This window comes from Chelmon rostratus, chromosome 21, assembly GCF_017976325.1.
Source record: "Chelmon rostratus isolate fCheRos1 chromosome 21, fCheRos1.pri, whole genome shotgun sequence".
Lineage (NCBI taxonomy): Eukaryota > Metazoa > Chordata > Actinopteri > Chaetodontiformes > Chaetodontidae > Chelmon > Chelmon rostratus.
In genome coordinates this window covers 7397650-7414487 of record NC_055678.1, presented here as the reverse complement: position 1 = coordinate 7414487, position 16838 = coordinate 7397650, and the positions used below count along the sequence as shown (strand labels likewise).

Below are 16838 nucleotides of genomic sequence, written 5' to 3'. Positions count from 1 at the left end.
TGACTCGTTCTTTTGCATCCTGTTGATGCTTTTATTCATTTGGGCTGCATGTAGCTTGTGACATATAAACATATGTCGTTTTTACACACAATTTTATGATGGCGATTCCTCCGAGGGCACTTAAAGGTACTTTTATAGCTTATTTAAAAAGGGGTAAGAATATATTGGAGAATAGGGGAGTCATATGATCGTGAATGATTGCATTGATACTGTTAGCGGTTGGCGTAGCATCCTTTCTCCTCCTGTCCCGGGTTATTTATCGCGTGTGTGTGTAGGCACAGCACCCCTCTTCATCTGTGGAGCAGCAGGAAAACGGCATCACCTGTTTTTAATGGAAGCTTATCTGCTTTTATTACAGTCGCAGAGCCACACCAGCAGAGAGTGATTTAATAAAGCCAACTGTAGCCAGAGTTATCACACACTAATCATCCGGTGTGTGTTTGTGTGTTATGTCATAGAGCTGTAATACGTCCGCAGCACTCGTCCTCTGTCCCCTGCGTCCTCTTACTCTCTTCTTCGTTCCTCTCGTACTCTCTCACGTTTCCTTCCTCTCTCAGTTGCGGTAAAGTGATTTTGCATCGTAGAGATTCTCTTCATTCTGCCCCCCCCCCCTCTGTTTCGAGGTTTTTCAGCGGCGCACCAAGCTACGTTGCAACAGCATAAATGGGAAGCACTGTGTTGTATAACAGATTGCCAGCGTGCATTGCACCACATAATGCAAAGCTAATGAAGCTGCTAGCGGAGCTGAGGCCTCCCCGCTGCCCCTTCTCTCCCAGCCAGCTGCTTGGAGGGGGTCTAGGACTCCCACTTACTCTCCCACTTTAGCTCTCCAGTCTATCCATTCTCGTGCCAGACATGCAGGCTCTGCGTCGTCCCGCCTGGCTCGCGGTCAGAGGGTTTGGAAAGTCGGATTTTGGGAAAGGCACTTCACACCAGCTGCCTTTGTGGCTCAACGCGCCTTTCCTGCCATTGTTCCCCCAGTCATTTTTCACCACAGCCGGGTTCTTTTCATCCCGTATTTCAGATCTGGAACTTTCCTTCCACTTTGTCTAAAAGGCTTTCAATACATGCAGGCTGTATTATACTAAGTGCATCCCTTTTAACGACCCTCCCCCCTGCGGCGAAGGTGAAATGTCATTCAGTGGCTGCTGAATGGCAAAAAGGCGCACCAGCCTCCTTCTAATGAAACTGCTCTACCCATGACCTCCTGTGGCCCTTACTGAAACTATTAGCTTAGGATACATGTGCTACAGCTGCCCTCTATCTTACTTCACTCCCTTATACACAGCTTGCCTTTCTCTCCCTGCTGACCCCTGCCTCTTGTCAGCTGCCGCCTCTATAGGTAGCCCGCCACTGTACTTGACTGCCTTGACATTTCTAAGCGCGTGCATAATATTTAACGTCAGTGTGCAGCGTCCCTTTACCCAGCGGGAGTTAGAGGTCACATCAAAGCTTTGGCTTTCTGGCAACACTGCGGCTCTTTTACTCACTCGCTATACATTATACAGTGCTTGGGACAGAAGCTGCATTTGAAGCACGTCGTCCAAATCACTGTTTAATGATCAATAAGGAGGGTGTGAATTTTTAACAGCAGTGAGACCCAGTTAGCGCTGCTGGAAGTGTCGTCGCTCTCTAATCAGAGGAGTGCTGTTGCTACCGCTAGGTACTGCTGCCTACTCTGCAGGCAGATTGCGCGCTGCTGCTCACACAACACGGCAGCCAACCGCCGACCTTGTTCTTGTGAGTGGCAGCCTCTTACATTTAGATTTATGCATTAACGTTCTACTCTGTCTCCCACCTCTCTCCCTCCCTCCCCCCCCTCTCTCTCCCCTCTCTCCCCGCTCCTGGTGGTGGTGGACACAGAATGTAGATGAGAATGATCACAGTGACGGCTTGGGGGCGTCTGTTTTGTTGTGTGTTGTCACTGCAGTGCTACGCCTGTTAGCAACTTAGACACAGCATCGCCGCACATTTGCCTCGTTGGACATCCCAGCAGGCTGTATCTTTTATATTCATGTCCACCCTCGCACAGGTTGCGATGAGTCCTCGTGAATACATTTACTTTAGGATCGTAGCAGAAACATTTTGACTGTCCCTGCTGAAATTACCAAGTTCTACCTTTATGCCCTTGAATTGCATTTCTCCTAGTTCAAGCGGCAGGACGAGCCCTGCAGATGCACACAGAAAGGAAGCCGGAAAAAATAAGTGTGTTACGCACTTGTCTTCTGCAACACAAAGCAATGAAACAAGCCTTTGTGTTTTTCTTATTCTGTCATGTTAGCCATACTGACCTTCGCATATTTTGCTATGCATTGTTGGCAAACACTAAACTGTCAAAATTCGTAACATAATATACCTAACAGACAAACATTTGGCTTTTCCCTAATGTTGTCTAAATGACCTATTGATCTTTTCATAGCTGTAGTTTTGAGGAATAACCGACAACAGGTCTTGTGGAGGGTTACGGTTATCCTGATTTTCCTGCAGTGTGCAGAAAGAATGAGTGGAAAGCTGCAGAGGAAGGACTCTGTGTTATTGATTGACAGTATGGGGCTGACCGACTATAGGGGCTGGAGCTCGTTCTTTGCTGCATGCACTCACTGACCGAACAAAGCCCGCCTCGATGTCGTCTGTTCAGATCAGAATCCTCTCCTGCATCTTTGGCGCTCTGTTTCACCGGCTCTCTTTGTCTTTGTGTCTGTTTCTGTCCGAATGTTTCTCTCAGCATCTCCTTGCTTCTCTCTTTCTGTCCTCTCTCTCCCTCCCCCTCTCTATGTCTCTCCTGCTGGCCAGACTGCTGCAGAGCTCTTACAGAAAAGAAGCATAGTGAGATATGGCACTGCATCATAATGCCTCAAACATGCACTTATCACTCACTCGCCGCACCTCTCCTCTCCTGTGCTGAAACTTTGACTGAGCGTTCTGCCGGGTTTGCTGACCCTGCAACAGCTCGGGTCAGACGTGTGCTCGCTGTCGAAGCTGTGTGAAAACCGCTGGCACTCACGCCGCGATGCTCGCCACCTTCAAACCACAGGAGGTCTGCGGTTAAAGGGTGTAGGAATGCGAGATGTGAAGGTGCACTTGGTGTCTCGTTTGGACCCACAGTACTGTGTTTCAGACCTGAGGGAAGACCGGTGGATTTGGCCACAGAGGAGGTGGGTATAGTGCTGCCCTCGAGCAACATTTGTTCATGCGTCCATTTGAGGGGTGACTCTGCATCTCTGGGGCATTTTCTCAAAGCTTTGTCCCCAGTTTACCTCACAGATTCTGGTCTACACCAACACTGGGCAGGCGCACGTGCGCACACCAATGGATGAACATGCCCGAAAGGCCATAGATAGCATTAAAGTCAGGATGAGTGGGGCGAGAACTGTGCTGTGAGTGTAAGCTTTGGATCAGAAGCGGGTTGTAAGACAGGTTCCTGCACTAGAAGCCCTTTGCTGCTTATCCCTCTGTTGTATTCTGCTCTCGTGTTGTGCCACCTTACTACATCAAAGAGATGCAGGGCTGATTCGGGGAGATTTTCTTCCTTATCTCCTGCTTTTCATCATGTAAGATTGGTGAGTTTTTGCATTACATAACTAAGCCTAAGTGAAATCCTAAATGACAGGATTGGTTCACCCAGACGACAAAAAAACATTTCCTCACTTATCCCATAGAAGCAGCCAGGAAGACAGTTTTACTTTTGTTCACTTCAGGTAATCTGCTGACACCCCAGTGCAATTGAGGTGAATGACATTTTGCTTGTGGTGTGCACAGCAAGGGTTCCTGGAAAAAATAGTGCTGGTCCAAATCTCCTTGAAGATTTCAATGTCCAGGTCAAATGGAGGAAATTCCAGTTAAATATTAGCTGCATGTTTTTGAAACCAAGTGACTAATGGGGACAACAACTTTTGACATTGGTCCGGTATTGAGAGGGAGCGCTCCAGCCTTCAGCCACAAAATGGGCTGCAATGTAATCCCTCTGTGCATTTGTGCACTGTCAAAGTACGCCCACTAAAAGTGTTTGTTTTTGCCACTTATTGCCTCAGATTGTTATTCTATGAGTCTGAAAAGGATTCCTAAAGAGACAGATCCTTTTTGTCTAACCAGATACAACCGCTCTGTCAAAGCCACCAGACTCCATTTAGAAAATCATGAATTTTATCATTGTAAAATACACTTCATTCAAACTCAACAGAAATTAAATAAAACTCACCAAAACCCTCTAGTTTTGTCTTTCCACTACTCCGACAATCACTACCAACCGGTTTGGCTGCAATAAACCCTTAAGTCGCTGAGTTTGATGTGAAAATATCAGGAGATGAGCGAGAGGGAAGGCAGACATCAGAGAGGCGGCGGGGGAAGGCAGCGTGTAGAGATTCATCATTATGGCCAGAGAGATTTAAATATGTTGGACTTCAGCAGACTGTCCTAGATTATAAAAACTGTAATTACAGGAAAAGAGAAACCCCGCACACAGCATTGGAAAAAATACAAAACTCAAAAGCAACCTAACTTTCCAGAAACAGTAGCAGTGACTGCACTCAGACTTCATAATCCACAGCTACATAGTGTCAGAGGTAAGTGAGATATCTTTTTTTCATCATTTGGGCGAGCCAACTGTTCGTTGGTACTTGCTTTGATGAAAGTAACATCCTACAATGACACTCCATCTCCTTCAGGCTTTTCGAGCTCTGTAGATGTCTGTTTTTATTTTTCATATTTTGCATATTAAATATCTTTTATTTCTTTTTTCTTTTTTAAAAAAACAGTAGAAAATACACAGTATTGCACATAATAAATCAATTGCACTTCTTTAAGGTACAGATAAACATCTAGTTCTCTCTTGATGCTACAGCGTAACTACTGAAAGAAACCAACCCGGCATGTACAAGAGTGGAGGTGTGAATCACATGTAGCCAACAGAAAGCAGCATGTTGGAGCTTGTGAGAGTCAAACCAGTGATATCTAGTAGTTTGCTAGGTACTGTTGTGACAGTCGATAGAGATGTTTCTTTTATGCCCTTGAAACCACTTTGGCGCACTTCCTGTCTTTTGGGGCAGTGTTTTTGGCTTTGAGAGCGATTCCAGTTTTATGCTCTTAGGACATAATGTTGTTTTCTCTTCGATATTGGCTGCTTTCCCACTCATTAAAATGGTATTAGCCCTATTTGATGCTATACAACATATATTTATATATAGTAAATGCAAATATTATTTTGGCTGTACATAGTATTTCAACCCTGTATGGAGTCACTACATGAGTTTTTGCTTTATATTCAAATAGATGGGAAGCGATGAGCAGGAGCTAGCAATTTTAAAAAGAAGGGGGGAAAGGAAAAAAAAAGCTTCTTGTAATTCTCTTTAAAAATTGTTTCTTTAAAAGCTAGAAAATATCCTGCAAAATCCGAGGGTTGTAAAAAGCATGCGAGGCTACACGCCTGCCACCCTGCACTGTAGAAGCCCTGGTTGTGATCAGAAGTGGCACATTCAGTCTCTCTGGCTTGGTTTCAGTGGCGGTCGTGGTAGCTGATGCAGGATACTGCAGCAATACAATCATAGCTATCTTCTGTTACCTCTCACATGTGCTAAGAACCAACATTATTTATTATACTTGGTTTCGTGACTGAAACAATAAAGGATCTTTAAAATTTGTTTTCTGTGTTGAGCCCAGGACTATAGTTTCACACTAATGAAGTGTGACGATGTGGATTCCCTCTTTTCTTTAGGATGTTGGGTTTCAGTCAGCGAGGTTAGTAAGAACAAAGTTCGATGAATGAAACGGAATTAAGAATCGGAAATTATTGACCTCCTTTGCACTGTAGTTTTTGAAATGCACAGCCCCCTTCACAGCAGCTCAAATAAATATATTCCACTAAACCTTAAAGTGTATGTATATATATATATATATATATATTTATATAGAAAAAAGTACATTGACGTCTAACTTTGCAAATGTTATTAAGAAAATAAGTGTTATTTATTCATTCTTTACTCCAAAGTCAGTTGACTCAAGGAGACATTTTAGTGATGGATAGAAAGTTGATCGTAGAATTCCAATAAACATCTCTGACTTCTTTGTCCTTTAGGTCTCTTCTGTAGGTATTACGAAAGTCTTCAACCTGTCATGGTTAGTAGGTGATCTACATGTGTGAGTTAATACTCAAAATAGTTCTTTTTAGTTATTCTGGAGAAAATGTGTCCTGAACAGTGTTAATTGTGCTTTGCAGTACGGTGATATGCTGTCGATGTAGACCTCAGAGCATCGTGGTTGACTTGCCAGCCTCTCCTGGAGGCTGGGAAGAAAGACAAAGTCCCGACTGGTGAATAGAAATGTGACAGTTGCTGAACCATTATCATAGGATAGGAACCCCATAGGCGTCAGCTAGAAAAATATATGCAAATAGAGGGAAATCAAATTTGTCTTCTCACCTTGCTGATCTCCAAATATGTTGCCCTGGTGCAATTTCACACCCTGTTTGAAAAAATTAGTTCAAAATAACCAAGTTCAAAATCCATTTTTGGTAAGCATGACATTTTGAATTTTCCGTGGAATCCACACTTGTGTGCCATTACACATCCTGTCATCTCTGAGCAGAGGGTTCAGTATCCAGTGGTGGAGCGCTCCATTAATACTGGTTGCCAGGTCTGCAAAAAGCCAAGTGGTCAAACGGAGGACTATGGATAAAGCAAACAAATATGGACGACCGGACGGACGCATAAATCCTGCGCGTCGGTTGCGGGGACGAGGCGGTCCTGTGTGTTCACAGGAACCAAAGTTTCCAGCGAGCATGCTTCTTCGAGTCAGCTTTGGACTTGCGTTTCGGGGTGGAGGTGAAGGCCTCCTGGGGGTAAGGCAGGGCGGCGAAGTGGCCGTCCTCCGTAGGGCAGAGCCTCTTCATCAGCGGCTGCAGCTTGTCCTCCTGCTGTTTGAAGTCCAGCTCCACACTGCAGCAAAGAAACAGAGAGGCGCACAATCAGCTCAGACTGTAGTTGAATGCTGCATGCGGCTGTTAACACCGCCTCGTCCAGTTGCTATGAACAATGCCATTATCTGTCATCCGTTTTATTGCGTTTCACTGGAAAGCCTCCCTGTTTTCTGATTTTCCCACTGCCAAACACCATCATCACAAGTCACATTAAAGCCCACGAGGCAACAATAATCCCTCCCATTTCCGCTTTTATGCGAAAAGATTTGCAGAGTTGATCAGAATGAACGAATCACTGAGAAATAACAGTATTTCTCTTATAATCCACAGCAATAGAATCGGGAGTGTAGCACCACCATGATATCATACTGATTGAATAAATGTTGTGGAAATGTGAATTCAAAAGGGTGAGTGAGTCATGTAGTTCAAGTACCAGTTATTCAATTTCCCCCCCCTTATTATTTCTTCTATTCTGAATCAGCCGTTACTTCTTTGCAAACCTGGTCATTATTTGAATACTGGCTTTTATTTGGCACTTCTACTGTGTTTATTCATCCTTCATAGACTCTGCATCCACTCTGGCTTTCCTTCCCCTTTGCGCTTCTTTTAATGTTGACGTGTTTGGACCGCTCCAACCCCCCTTCAAACCACATTAAGTATCCACATTGTTGCCTGTTCTCACTTGACCCCTGCACAAGCATCTGTCACAGCACTGCTCAGCCTGGTAAAGCGACCTACATTCAACGCTTACTTCATCCTTATTCCCGGCAAAATCTCCCAATTTAGATCGTTAATTTAAGTGCATCTGGCTGGCCGCTCTGGCTGCTGCCTCTGCCGCTGCCGTTGATTTTTTAAAAAATTTAATTTGCATTATTGTTGTGATTCATAAAGCAAGAGGGAAGCCCATTAGTATTTTTTCCCAGTGAGGAGTGCTGGGTCAGAAGAGGGGGTGCTCATTCGAAGATCGTTTGCTTTGCTAAAACTGAGATCAGAGCCGTGGTATTGATGTGAGCCTTTTAGGATTTTAGTTAATATCATGTTGCTTTGATCCCGGCACAATATTGCAACATCAGCAGAAGGTAATGGGGCTGCAGAAGGATTTAATTTGCAGGATTTCTGTACACGCACCCACAAGCAGTCTTGCCCTTCTCGGTGTACTCTGCGTTTCCCCAGGGTGCTAAGGGATTTATCTGGACCAGCCATCATTGTAATCCCACGCCCGCGCACATCTGACTGCTAGGTTCTGTTAAGTGAACCTCAGATTACAGCCTCGGCCGTGGTAAGTGTAAGGGACTTTAATCTGCCAAAGCTTCCTCCAGCCACTAGCGTCGGGCTGGTGGAGACTCTGAGGGACAGACTTACATAATGGCAGCAGGATCCACTTCATGAATTCTGCAGTTTGTCTGGCTACCATTTACCACCGTGAGAGATTATGCAGTGTCAAGGTGAGCTCGGCAGTAAACTGCCTGCTCTGATTGAAATACAAAGCATCGGTAATGATCGCCCACTACAACACTAAGACATCATTTTGACTGACTTCTTCATAAAATGTACATCGAATATTAGTCCATCAAAAGAAGTACTGGATGTTGGTAATGATCGTGTTGCAAATGAGCTGTAGGTGGAGACTATATATAAACACATAGATTTGAAGGGCGTGCATTTTAATACACGTTTTCAGTGGCAGTTTTTCTCACTGTATGTACATGGTTGCTTTTGACAGTGATTAGGATAGAACAGACATGAATGCGGGTGTCTGACAGTGACTCAAGTGAATGTTGGGTGCTGAACCAGACACTCAGCACTTTGCATTTGTTTAACTCAGGTGTTTACCCAGGGCCGGGAACAATGCAGCTATTAGCAATAAATCACAGGCTGTTAATTACTCCACTTTGTTAAACAGTGTTGTTTTCTATAAGGACAAAAAAAAACAAAAACAAATCCACAGAGATGACTATAAAAAACTTTGAGAGGATTAAGACTTGTTACAGAGATGAACTGTGAAATTATTATTTTACTGTCCTATAGAAGCAGTTACTAGACCTATATAATATTCTCAGGCTGCAATTTGTTTTCTATATCACTGAGTCAAAATTGGACTAATTCCTTATTCAGTGGAGGTTCAATAAAAGAGCCTCAATTTCACCCTGTAATGTTATCTGAATTTGTGAAACGTTATGCTTGGAAGAATAAATCATCATATCGTCTGCATATAGTTGAATATGACATTCAGAGCAGATTTGCGGGAGAACTTTCATAAAATCTGAGAACAGCAATGACCCTGGAGATGAACATCTATCTGCATGTGGAAACAATACCATATATGCATCAGTGAATTAGGCTGTTTTCACTTCTGATTTGTTTTGTGCAGCTTAAACAAACTGTCATTTCCTTGTTTGGTTTGGTTCATGCAGTGCTGATGAGAATGCATGGAAAGAAGGGTTCAGGCAGCGCTGATCATGCAGGATAGTTCACTGCAGCTGTCCAGTGTATAAGTCACTTGACAGTCCAGCCTCCATATTTCTAAATCTTTACTCTCCATTTGTGAACCAAACTTTGAAAATATGGATGAACCTTTGATGGAAACTAAAACTAAAAGGCAGCAATGAATCTTTTTGCCTTTCTGTTTGATGTATTAAACTTTGGGAAAGCCTCGCAGGCCTTCATCCAAATCCCTTGCACACGAAATGTCTATGTTTTGGTTTTGCTCAAAATTACTTTTTTGACACTTGGGAAAAGGGATTTGTCCTGATGCCTTGTTCAGCTCAGCAGTATCTCCAAAATAAAACCTTAGCTCATGCTTTGATATTGTTTCGATTGCACTGCCGCATCTCCCTTTACTCAAACTATTCAAAGTCTCTGGCATACAGCTGGTCCTGAATTCAGCAGAAAGACCATAAGCAAGTGCCAGGAAACAGACCAAATTAGTGCATTTACCCTGCACTGGTCTCGGTTTTGTGTATCACAAATGAATTGGCTGTAGACTGCATTTCAGACCTCCGTAGCTGCCCAAACACCCCCAAACTTGCCCTTAAGTCTGCCAATAGCTTCTCCCATTTCCGAAAATCGAGCGTATTTTGAAGTTTGATTGAGCTGTAGCGGTCAGAGTTGGCCCTTAAACGGCCTAAATTGATTTTAAATTCCTTCTAAGAACCTTCAGCTATAAACATGCTTTTACCTGATCTTGTGTAATTTATCCTGACTGTTTTATCCAGCCTAGTTTGGATTTCGTCATTTCAGTGTCTCACATTTACTGATTTCTTTCCTGATGCTTTCTTTTATTTGCCTTTTTTTTTATTTATAAATGCACTTTGCCACCACTTCTGGATTTTCTTTTTCCTTTGGTCAGGCCCAAGGGAACTGAACAACGTGCGTGAACACAGCCCTCAGGGTCATGATGTAAAATAAGATCCCGATGTCCTCTGAAGTCAAACTCAAGCTTGGATATTAAACGCAATTCACAAGCCGCGAAATTAACAGGCTCTCGCAGCTCAAATGCTGTAACGCAGCATCAAAGGATCGTGTGATCAATGGCTGTGTGTTTGTCAGAGCGTAATGAGCGCGTGCTGGTGTCACTGCTGAAGCAGTGTGCCGAGTATTTCATTGTGCCTTTTTCATCCCTTAAAAAACCTTCGGTTAATACTGTGTGAAGGCACAGAAAGACGGATCTCTGCCGTTTTTTTTGAGCATCTTTGGGGAAGCACTGTAGCATAATGCTGTGTCAGTTTTGTGGGATGTGTTTCTCTCACACACAAACACACTCAGACGCACTATAACAGTGATAGGATTTTCCCTGCTCTTCAGTATAAGCCCCTAATGCTGCTGAGACTCTTGTTGTTGTGCATCCACGGCTTCAGGTAATTGCCCTGCATGGACACACAGCCGTTTAACCTGATTAAAAACAACTATTATTTTTACTGCTACAAGCATTAGATGTATTTTCAATTTATGCTCTTGAGAGTGTTACTATACATCATCAGTGCATTTCAGTTCATAGTACGTGTATTGCTGTGATTGCATTCGGGTTTATGCCTCAGTTGGCTGACTATACAGTCACTGAAGAATTATTTTAGGACTGCTATTCTATCTATCAACTTATCTTCCTTGCAGTAGATAATGAAACTCAAATGTAAGTTTAAAGGTGGGGTGAGCCAATCTGGAGAAAGCTCGTTAATATTGCAACCTTGCCTGCTTTACCAGTGCAAGTACGCAACGTTAGCATGTCTGGTTTACTGTCCTGTGCACAAGCACGAATACGACCTGTTGCTGATTGGCTGGAAAAGTGTTCTGTGGCTCCGTTCAAGCCACTTTGTTTCTCGTTTACAGAGCCAGGGCTGCATACAACTGGTTTTGAAGACTCACCCTACCCCGTATCATATCAAAGTGAGCAAGGAAAGAGGGAAATAATGACTACATACTACATACAAACAAGTCCTTATATCTAATTGACAAAAAGAAGTGACCCATTCGCCTGCTGTCAAACACCTGTAAGCTTGACGCTGACGCAGCACAGCTACTTTCATCTCTGTCACTGAGAGAACAGTCATTAGTTGCACATCTGCAAGAGATGGCTTGTCAGGAAAATGCTACGATTGCAGCAAATAAACAGAACTGTCGTTTCTCTGATGTCGGCAGCCACTGTTTATGATACGTCTGGTAAAATTCTGCCGCAGTGACGGCGCTTAAACTTCAGCTGTCGGTCCGGGTCTTGAGGAAATGGCAGCGAGCGGGGATTAACCTGCGAGAGCAGTCGCTACATAGATGGCTCAGACATCATTGTGGACATCGCGGGTTTGAATCAGTGCCTCGACCTTTGTTGCATGCCAATCCCCCCCCCCCTCGCTGCCGTGTTTCTTGCTGGATCCCGCGCTGCACTGATCAGTGAAACAGAAATGTCAGGACATGTTTTTCAAAAGATGAAGGTTCGCACCGCACACATGCAGACATACATCTCGGCTTCCTGCATTGAATATGTTTACACGCCTCGCCTGACACTGTGTACACCACCTGTCCTGCTTCACATCATGTGTGTGATGTCAGATTGTAATGTATTATTCAGCTACAATCATTTGAATGCCCTTTCAGGTTCACATGCTACCTGTACAGGTAGCAGGTAGGCTCAATAAAGCTCAATAGCTGAATTGTAGTCGGACTAAATCCTTGAACGCACACTGTCAAAGTTCCTCAGCCCATGCATTTGAACATCCTGTAGATTTGTGACCCTCAGAACACAACTGTGGTCTTAGCAGTTTATTTTGTGAACCAGAATCGACTCTTTAATTAAATTTGCTAGTCTTAGCAGAAACATGGCCGACAATCTGCCAGGAGAATCACACAGAGCAGGGGTAAAGTGGCCTGTGGCTCGGGGGAAAGCATGGCAAGAAAACTTAAATGTCACTGGAAAAAAAAAGAGAGAATCTGCATAATTTCATTTGGGGGGGGAAAAAACAGAGTGAAAAGATAATCATCTCATCTTTGAAACATACTCAAAAGGCCTTTTAATGAAAGATTTATTAGTCTCCATCCAGCCCAGTTATCAGCATCTCCTTATGAAACTGTCACAGGCTCTGCCGCGTCGCTCCACAGTTTGATTTTTTTTTTTTTTTTTTTTTTGTACTGAAAGCGAAAAGTGAAGCGTTGTTGGCATTTTCCCGTCCCGCAGCTGCCGCTCCCCAGAGAGGCTCGTCGCATCGGAGCAAATTGAAGCAGGCACTTTGGACCTCGTCAGTATTTAACCTCTCTCCCGCACTCGTTCCGACTCCCCCTTTGTCTCTCTTTTCCCGCCGTGCTCCCGCGCTCCAAAAGAAACGTACGCACAAGAAAAACAAAAAGAGCTAACCTGTCGCGTCAACTCGTCACGGACATCCGCACCTCTCACCTGCCCTTTACCCCCCTTTTAAACATCTGTGTGTCTTTGTCTCTCCCCGTCTCCCTCGTCCTCTCTCCTCGTCTCCCCCATCCTCTCTCTCTCTGTCTGGCTGTTTCACATTCTCACCCTGCCTTCCACTTTTTTGTTCGCTTATCTTCCCCGGGTGTGAATGTGCTCTTCCTGACTGTCCTCGCTGTCCCCTCGCACTGTCTGTCCCACTGAGGATCCGTCTTGTAGCTATGGTAACCAGCTTGCCACCATGTTGGGAAACATCATTATGCTTGCACAAAAAGAGATATCTTCCCCCAGCAGAGTCGTGCGGCAGGACAGCCTTGCTACTCAATAATTTCCATATGTTATAATGTAATCAGCTCTGCAGCCTTTAGCAACGCTTAATTGATTTTCATAGTCGTGCACAATAGATTGGATTTTTCCCCCCTTTTAAATACCCATTCCTTTTGTTATTTTTTTTATTATCTTTTTCATTATGTTTGCACAGCACAGTGTTATTCAAAGAATGTTTTATCATCAGATAGTTTAATGATCAGCTGCGGGTCCCCGTTTCTGAATTAATCACAAGACGTGCAAGCTAATGACAAAATGAAACTGGAAATAACTGTAGTCCATTGTGAACAATGATAGCAAGTAGCGGGGGCCTCCCCAATCAACTTCCTTAATCACAGCCACTTAAACATATCTCCCTGTTTGATCAGCACATTAGCCCATATAAATGCAGTGCGAGGAAAATGAGATTACAGGGCTTCCTGCGTCAAGACGCATCCCGACTTAATGCCTGTGGACTTGAAATAAGTGGAATGCATTTCAAATCCCCGGCTTTTCTGCACCATCCCGTCTGCCTCGTTTCCCTCCTTTGCAGCGTCTCCCTGCGTTTGTCTCTCACGCTTACTCCCTGACTCCTTTTTGTCGCCCCTCCCCTCACCCCCACCTTTCTCGGTAACGACTATTACATCACCTGGCGAGGTGGAATGAATCGCGATAATCTTTTCATCCCTTTTCTCTCCCGTTCTCTTTCAATGTCATGCGCGTTGTGTTAAGTTCATTCGGACACGCGCTGTTAGCTGTCAGGAGGAGATCCTGCTTGGAAAAGGTTGAGATAGAGCGAGAAAGTTACTGGGGGGAGGATGAAAGAAAGAAAAAGTTCAGGATGGTTCAGAATGAGGGAAGCGGGACCAGACAAGGACAAGAGACAACAGCAGCTTGTGTATTCTGTTTGAAGTCCATGCCCATAGACTCCAGCACCGTATTGATCTGGCACTGTTGTTATGCTAAGGATGGGCTCTGAGATGATGCCATATACTCTTGGACAAATTGATTATGCTGAAGAGTGCAAGGCTGGCTCCTTACCGGGCTGCGTTAAAATGATTTATGGACCCATATGTCCACTCCGGTCATGAGCTTCATCATAAACACAAGAGTTAGGGTTTTGGCCCTGACACAAAGACACTCACAAAAAAAAAAGAAAAAATCCTAATAGATATTATAGACAGCTATTCTTCCCACGTACAGTGTGTGTTCCTTCATGGCTCTGCCTCCTATCTTGTGTTCTCCCACCTCCAGAGAGGTTGTTTTCATGGAGATCTAAGTAATTAGATTGCCATTTAATCCCCCTGCCTGTGTGAATGCAACTGCTATATTTGATTCTGTGTCCAATCAACACAATTCACCATGCCAAGCGAGTCTCTTAAAGGAGAACTCAGATCAATTTAACAGATTTCAAACATCTCACTTCGAAACGTCTGCCCTTTGTCAAGTTGAAACCCTGCCAGGTGCCGACAAGGTTTGTCAAAAACGAACCTTTTATTTTCTATTGAGTTTGTGTTTTTCTGCACTTCCTCCGCAGATGAGGCGTTTCAATTGATTGTGGCAGATCCGGGAAGCTGAATGTGGGTTTCTGATAATATAGCGCCTATTTTGAAGACAATTGTCGTTGTGTGTGCGTGATCAGCACCGATCAAGTCAAGGGACGAAACTCCCCTGACTTCGCCTGTCACACCTTTATGTAACATTCAGCTGGTTTCTCTCTGGGTATTTCAAATACAGGTGAGAGAAATTTAGATAAGACAGGTGTTTTGGACAACTCACTGGCATGTATGTATAATTGGCTCATGTTCAAATGGGCACACTTAATCATAGCTTTTATTGCAGCCTGCATTTTGCATATTTTAATCCGTCATTGGGAATTCAGGTCATGGCGATATTTAAATGAAGCACCTTTCCCAACACACGGCTGATTATTATAGGTACGCTCTGAGCTGCCAAGAATATCTTGACAAAAAGAGCTTTTTAATGGAATCGCTCATTTTAAAAAAAAAATTTAGACTTGTTATCTCATTGCAGTTTGTGCTCACGGACTCAGACAGTGCTGAGATGGAGGATAGGTAGACCAGAGGGAGCGGCTCCCCAGGGCCAAATCATACAGAGTTAGCATTAAACATGGTGCTGACTAATTTATAATACCAGGCGAGCTCCCGTCTCAGCAGTCTGTCCCATTTCATCCGTCCTTTAACCCTGTGCTCAACCCACCGCCTCTTGATGCCACGTTGTGCTCTTCCAATGTCCTTCACATCACGTGCCTCACTTCATCTTGCTGTCATTGAACTGCTGGGAAGGCGACCGCTCTTGTTGTCCACCCTGCGGCCACGCGGGAGACCCGCCGCGATTTAAACGCCCCGCTTTACGACACGATGCTCCTTCCTCAGCTCGAACATCAGAGGGAACAGAGCTCCTTCATTTTCAGGAGCCAGTTGAAGTTTGGCCAGTGGCTTATCGGTGATTGAGGGCAGGGATAGAAAATGATTTAAATGGCTCATCAGAGGCAAAATGCCGGCTGAGTGGAACAGCAGTGTCCACTAAAAACAGTTTTATTGATCGCCTCTCACCCTCCTACTCTTTAAATCTCTTGTCTCTCTCATCTTTTCCCCCCTCCTGTTATTTTGGATTGTTGGAATCATACTTTTTCAAAGCACCAACGCGGAAAACAGCCAGACACACGTGCACCTATCCACATACAGGTTGTGTCAAGCAGAGCAAAGACTGCGACCTTTGAGGTAACTTCACGCTGTCTCACATTAGGGCGGTAACTAGTGGTGGTTTTTATCCTGTGATTAATTTGTGCATTTCCTGCAACGTGGCTCCAGGCATGGCAATGTCAGTCACATATTTCAACAACTATTAGATGGATTTCCATGAATTTTTTTGTAAAGATATTCATGGTCCCCAGAGGATTCATCCTAATAACTTTGGTGATCGCCTAACTTTTCTTCCAGCGCCACCATGAGGTTCACATTTGTGGTTCAGAGTGAAATATCTTGGATGGATTGCGGTGAAATTCGCTGCATATATCATGGTCCCTAAAGGATAATCAGGTCCAAATTTTACTTTAAAAATGAAAACCTATCCTTCAAACAGGCTAAACTAGGAGACGGTGACTGTGGTAACGATTATACCTGCTAGCATGTTAGCATTGTCACTGTGAGCATGTTAACAGGCTAATGTTATCTCAGCCCTCGTAAGTCGTTAGTGGGGCTGTTGATCCTCAGTCTTGTTGTTGATTGATTTCAGATTTGTTTCGTCTTTAAAATGTCAAGAAAAATAGTGACAAATACCCAAAAAACAACCACCAGTCAGAACCGAAAGGGATTCAGTTTACAGCAGATCCTCACATCTGAGAAGATGGAACCGGACACTCTTGTCACTACGCTACCGAAACAATTAATTATTGAAATGGATGGCAATTAATTTTCTGCCGACCGGCCAATCGATAAATCCACCTCCTTTCTCAGCATCATTTCGCATGCATTCAGTGAAACACATTCACACACACTGAAACCTGGGCAGCAACGTATCGACGCATGCTTCTACAGACGCACGCCTTCATAAAGAGATCAACTACGCGCCCTGGCAGACTAATGACTTTGAACTCACGTCTGTACTGGTTGTCAAATGAATTGAGCCGAATTTGAAAGTATGCAGGGGCTCAGTTGGCTTGGCAACAGCACACAGTGATGAAATTTCATGATGTTTTGATGGTAATTAATT

The 16838-nt window shown here is 44.1% G+C and overlaps 2 protein-coding genes across 2 annotated transcripts in view; one reads left to right on the top strand and one right to left on the bottom strand.

The window, feature by feature from the left end:
* The window catches only part of dock1 (dedicator of cytokinesis 1), a 179198-nt gene that overhangs the window by 70342 nt on the left and 92018 nt on the right, over nt 1–16838 (top strand). The gene's annotated exons all lie outside the window — the stretch shown is intronic.
* The window catches only part of LOC121625397 (inhibitory synaptic factor 2A), a 28995-nt gene continuing 18902 nt past the window's right edge, over nt 6746–16838 (bottom strand). Inside the window, exon 4 of the mRNA XM_041963485.1 lies at nt 6746–6929. Within this exon, the coding sequence (XP_041819419.1) occupies nt 6746–6929 (184 nt within the window). The remainder of the gene's footprint in view (nt 6930–16838) is intronic.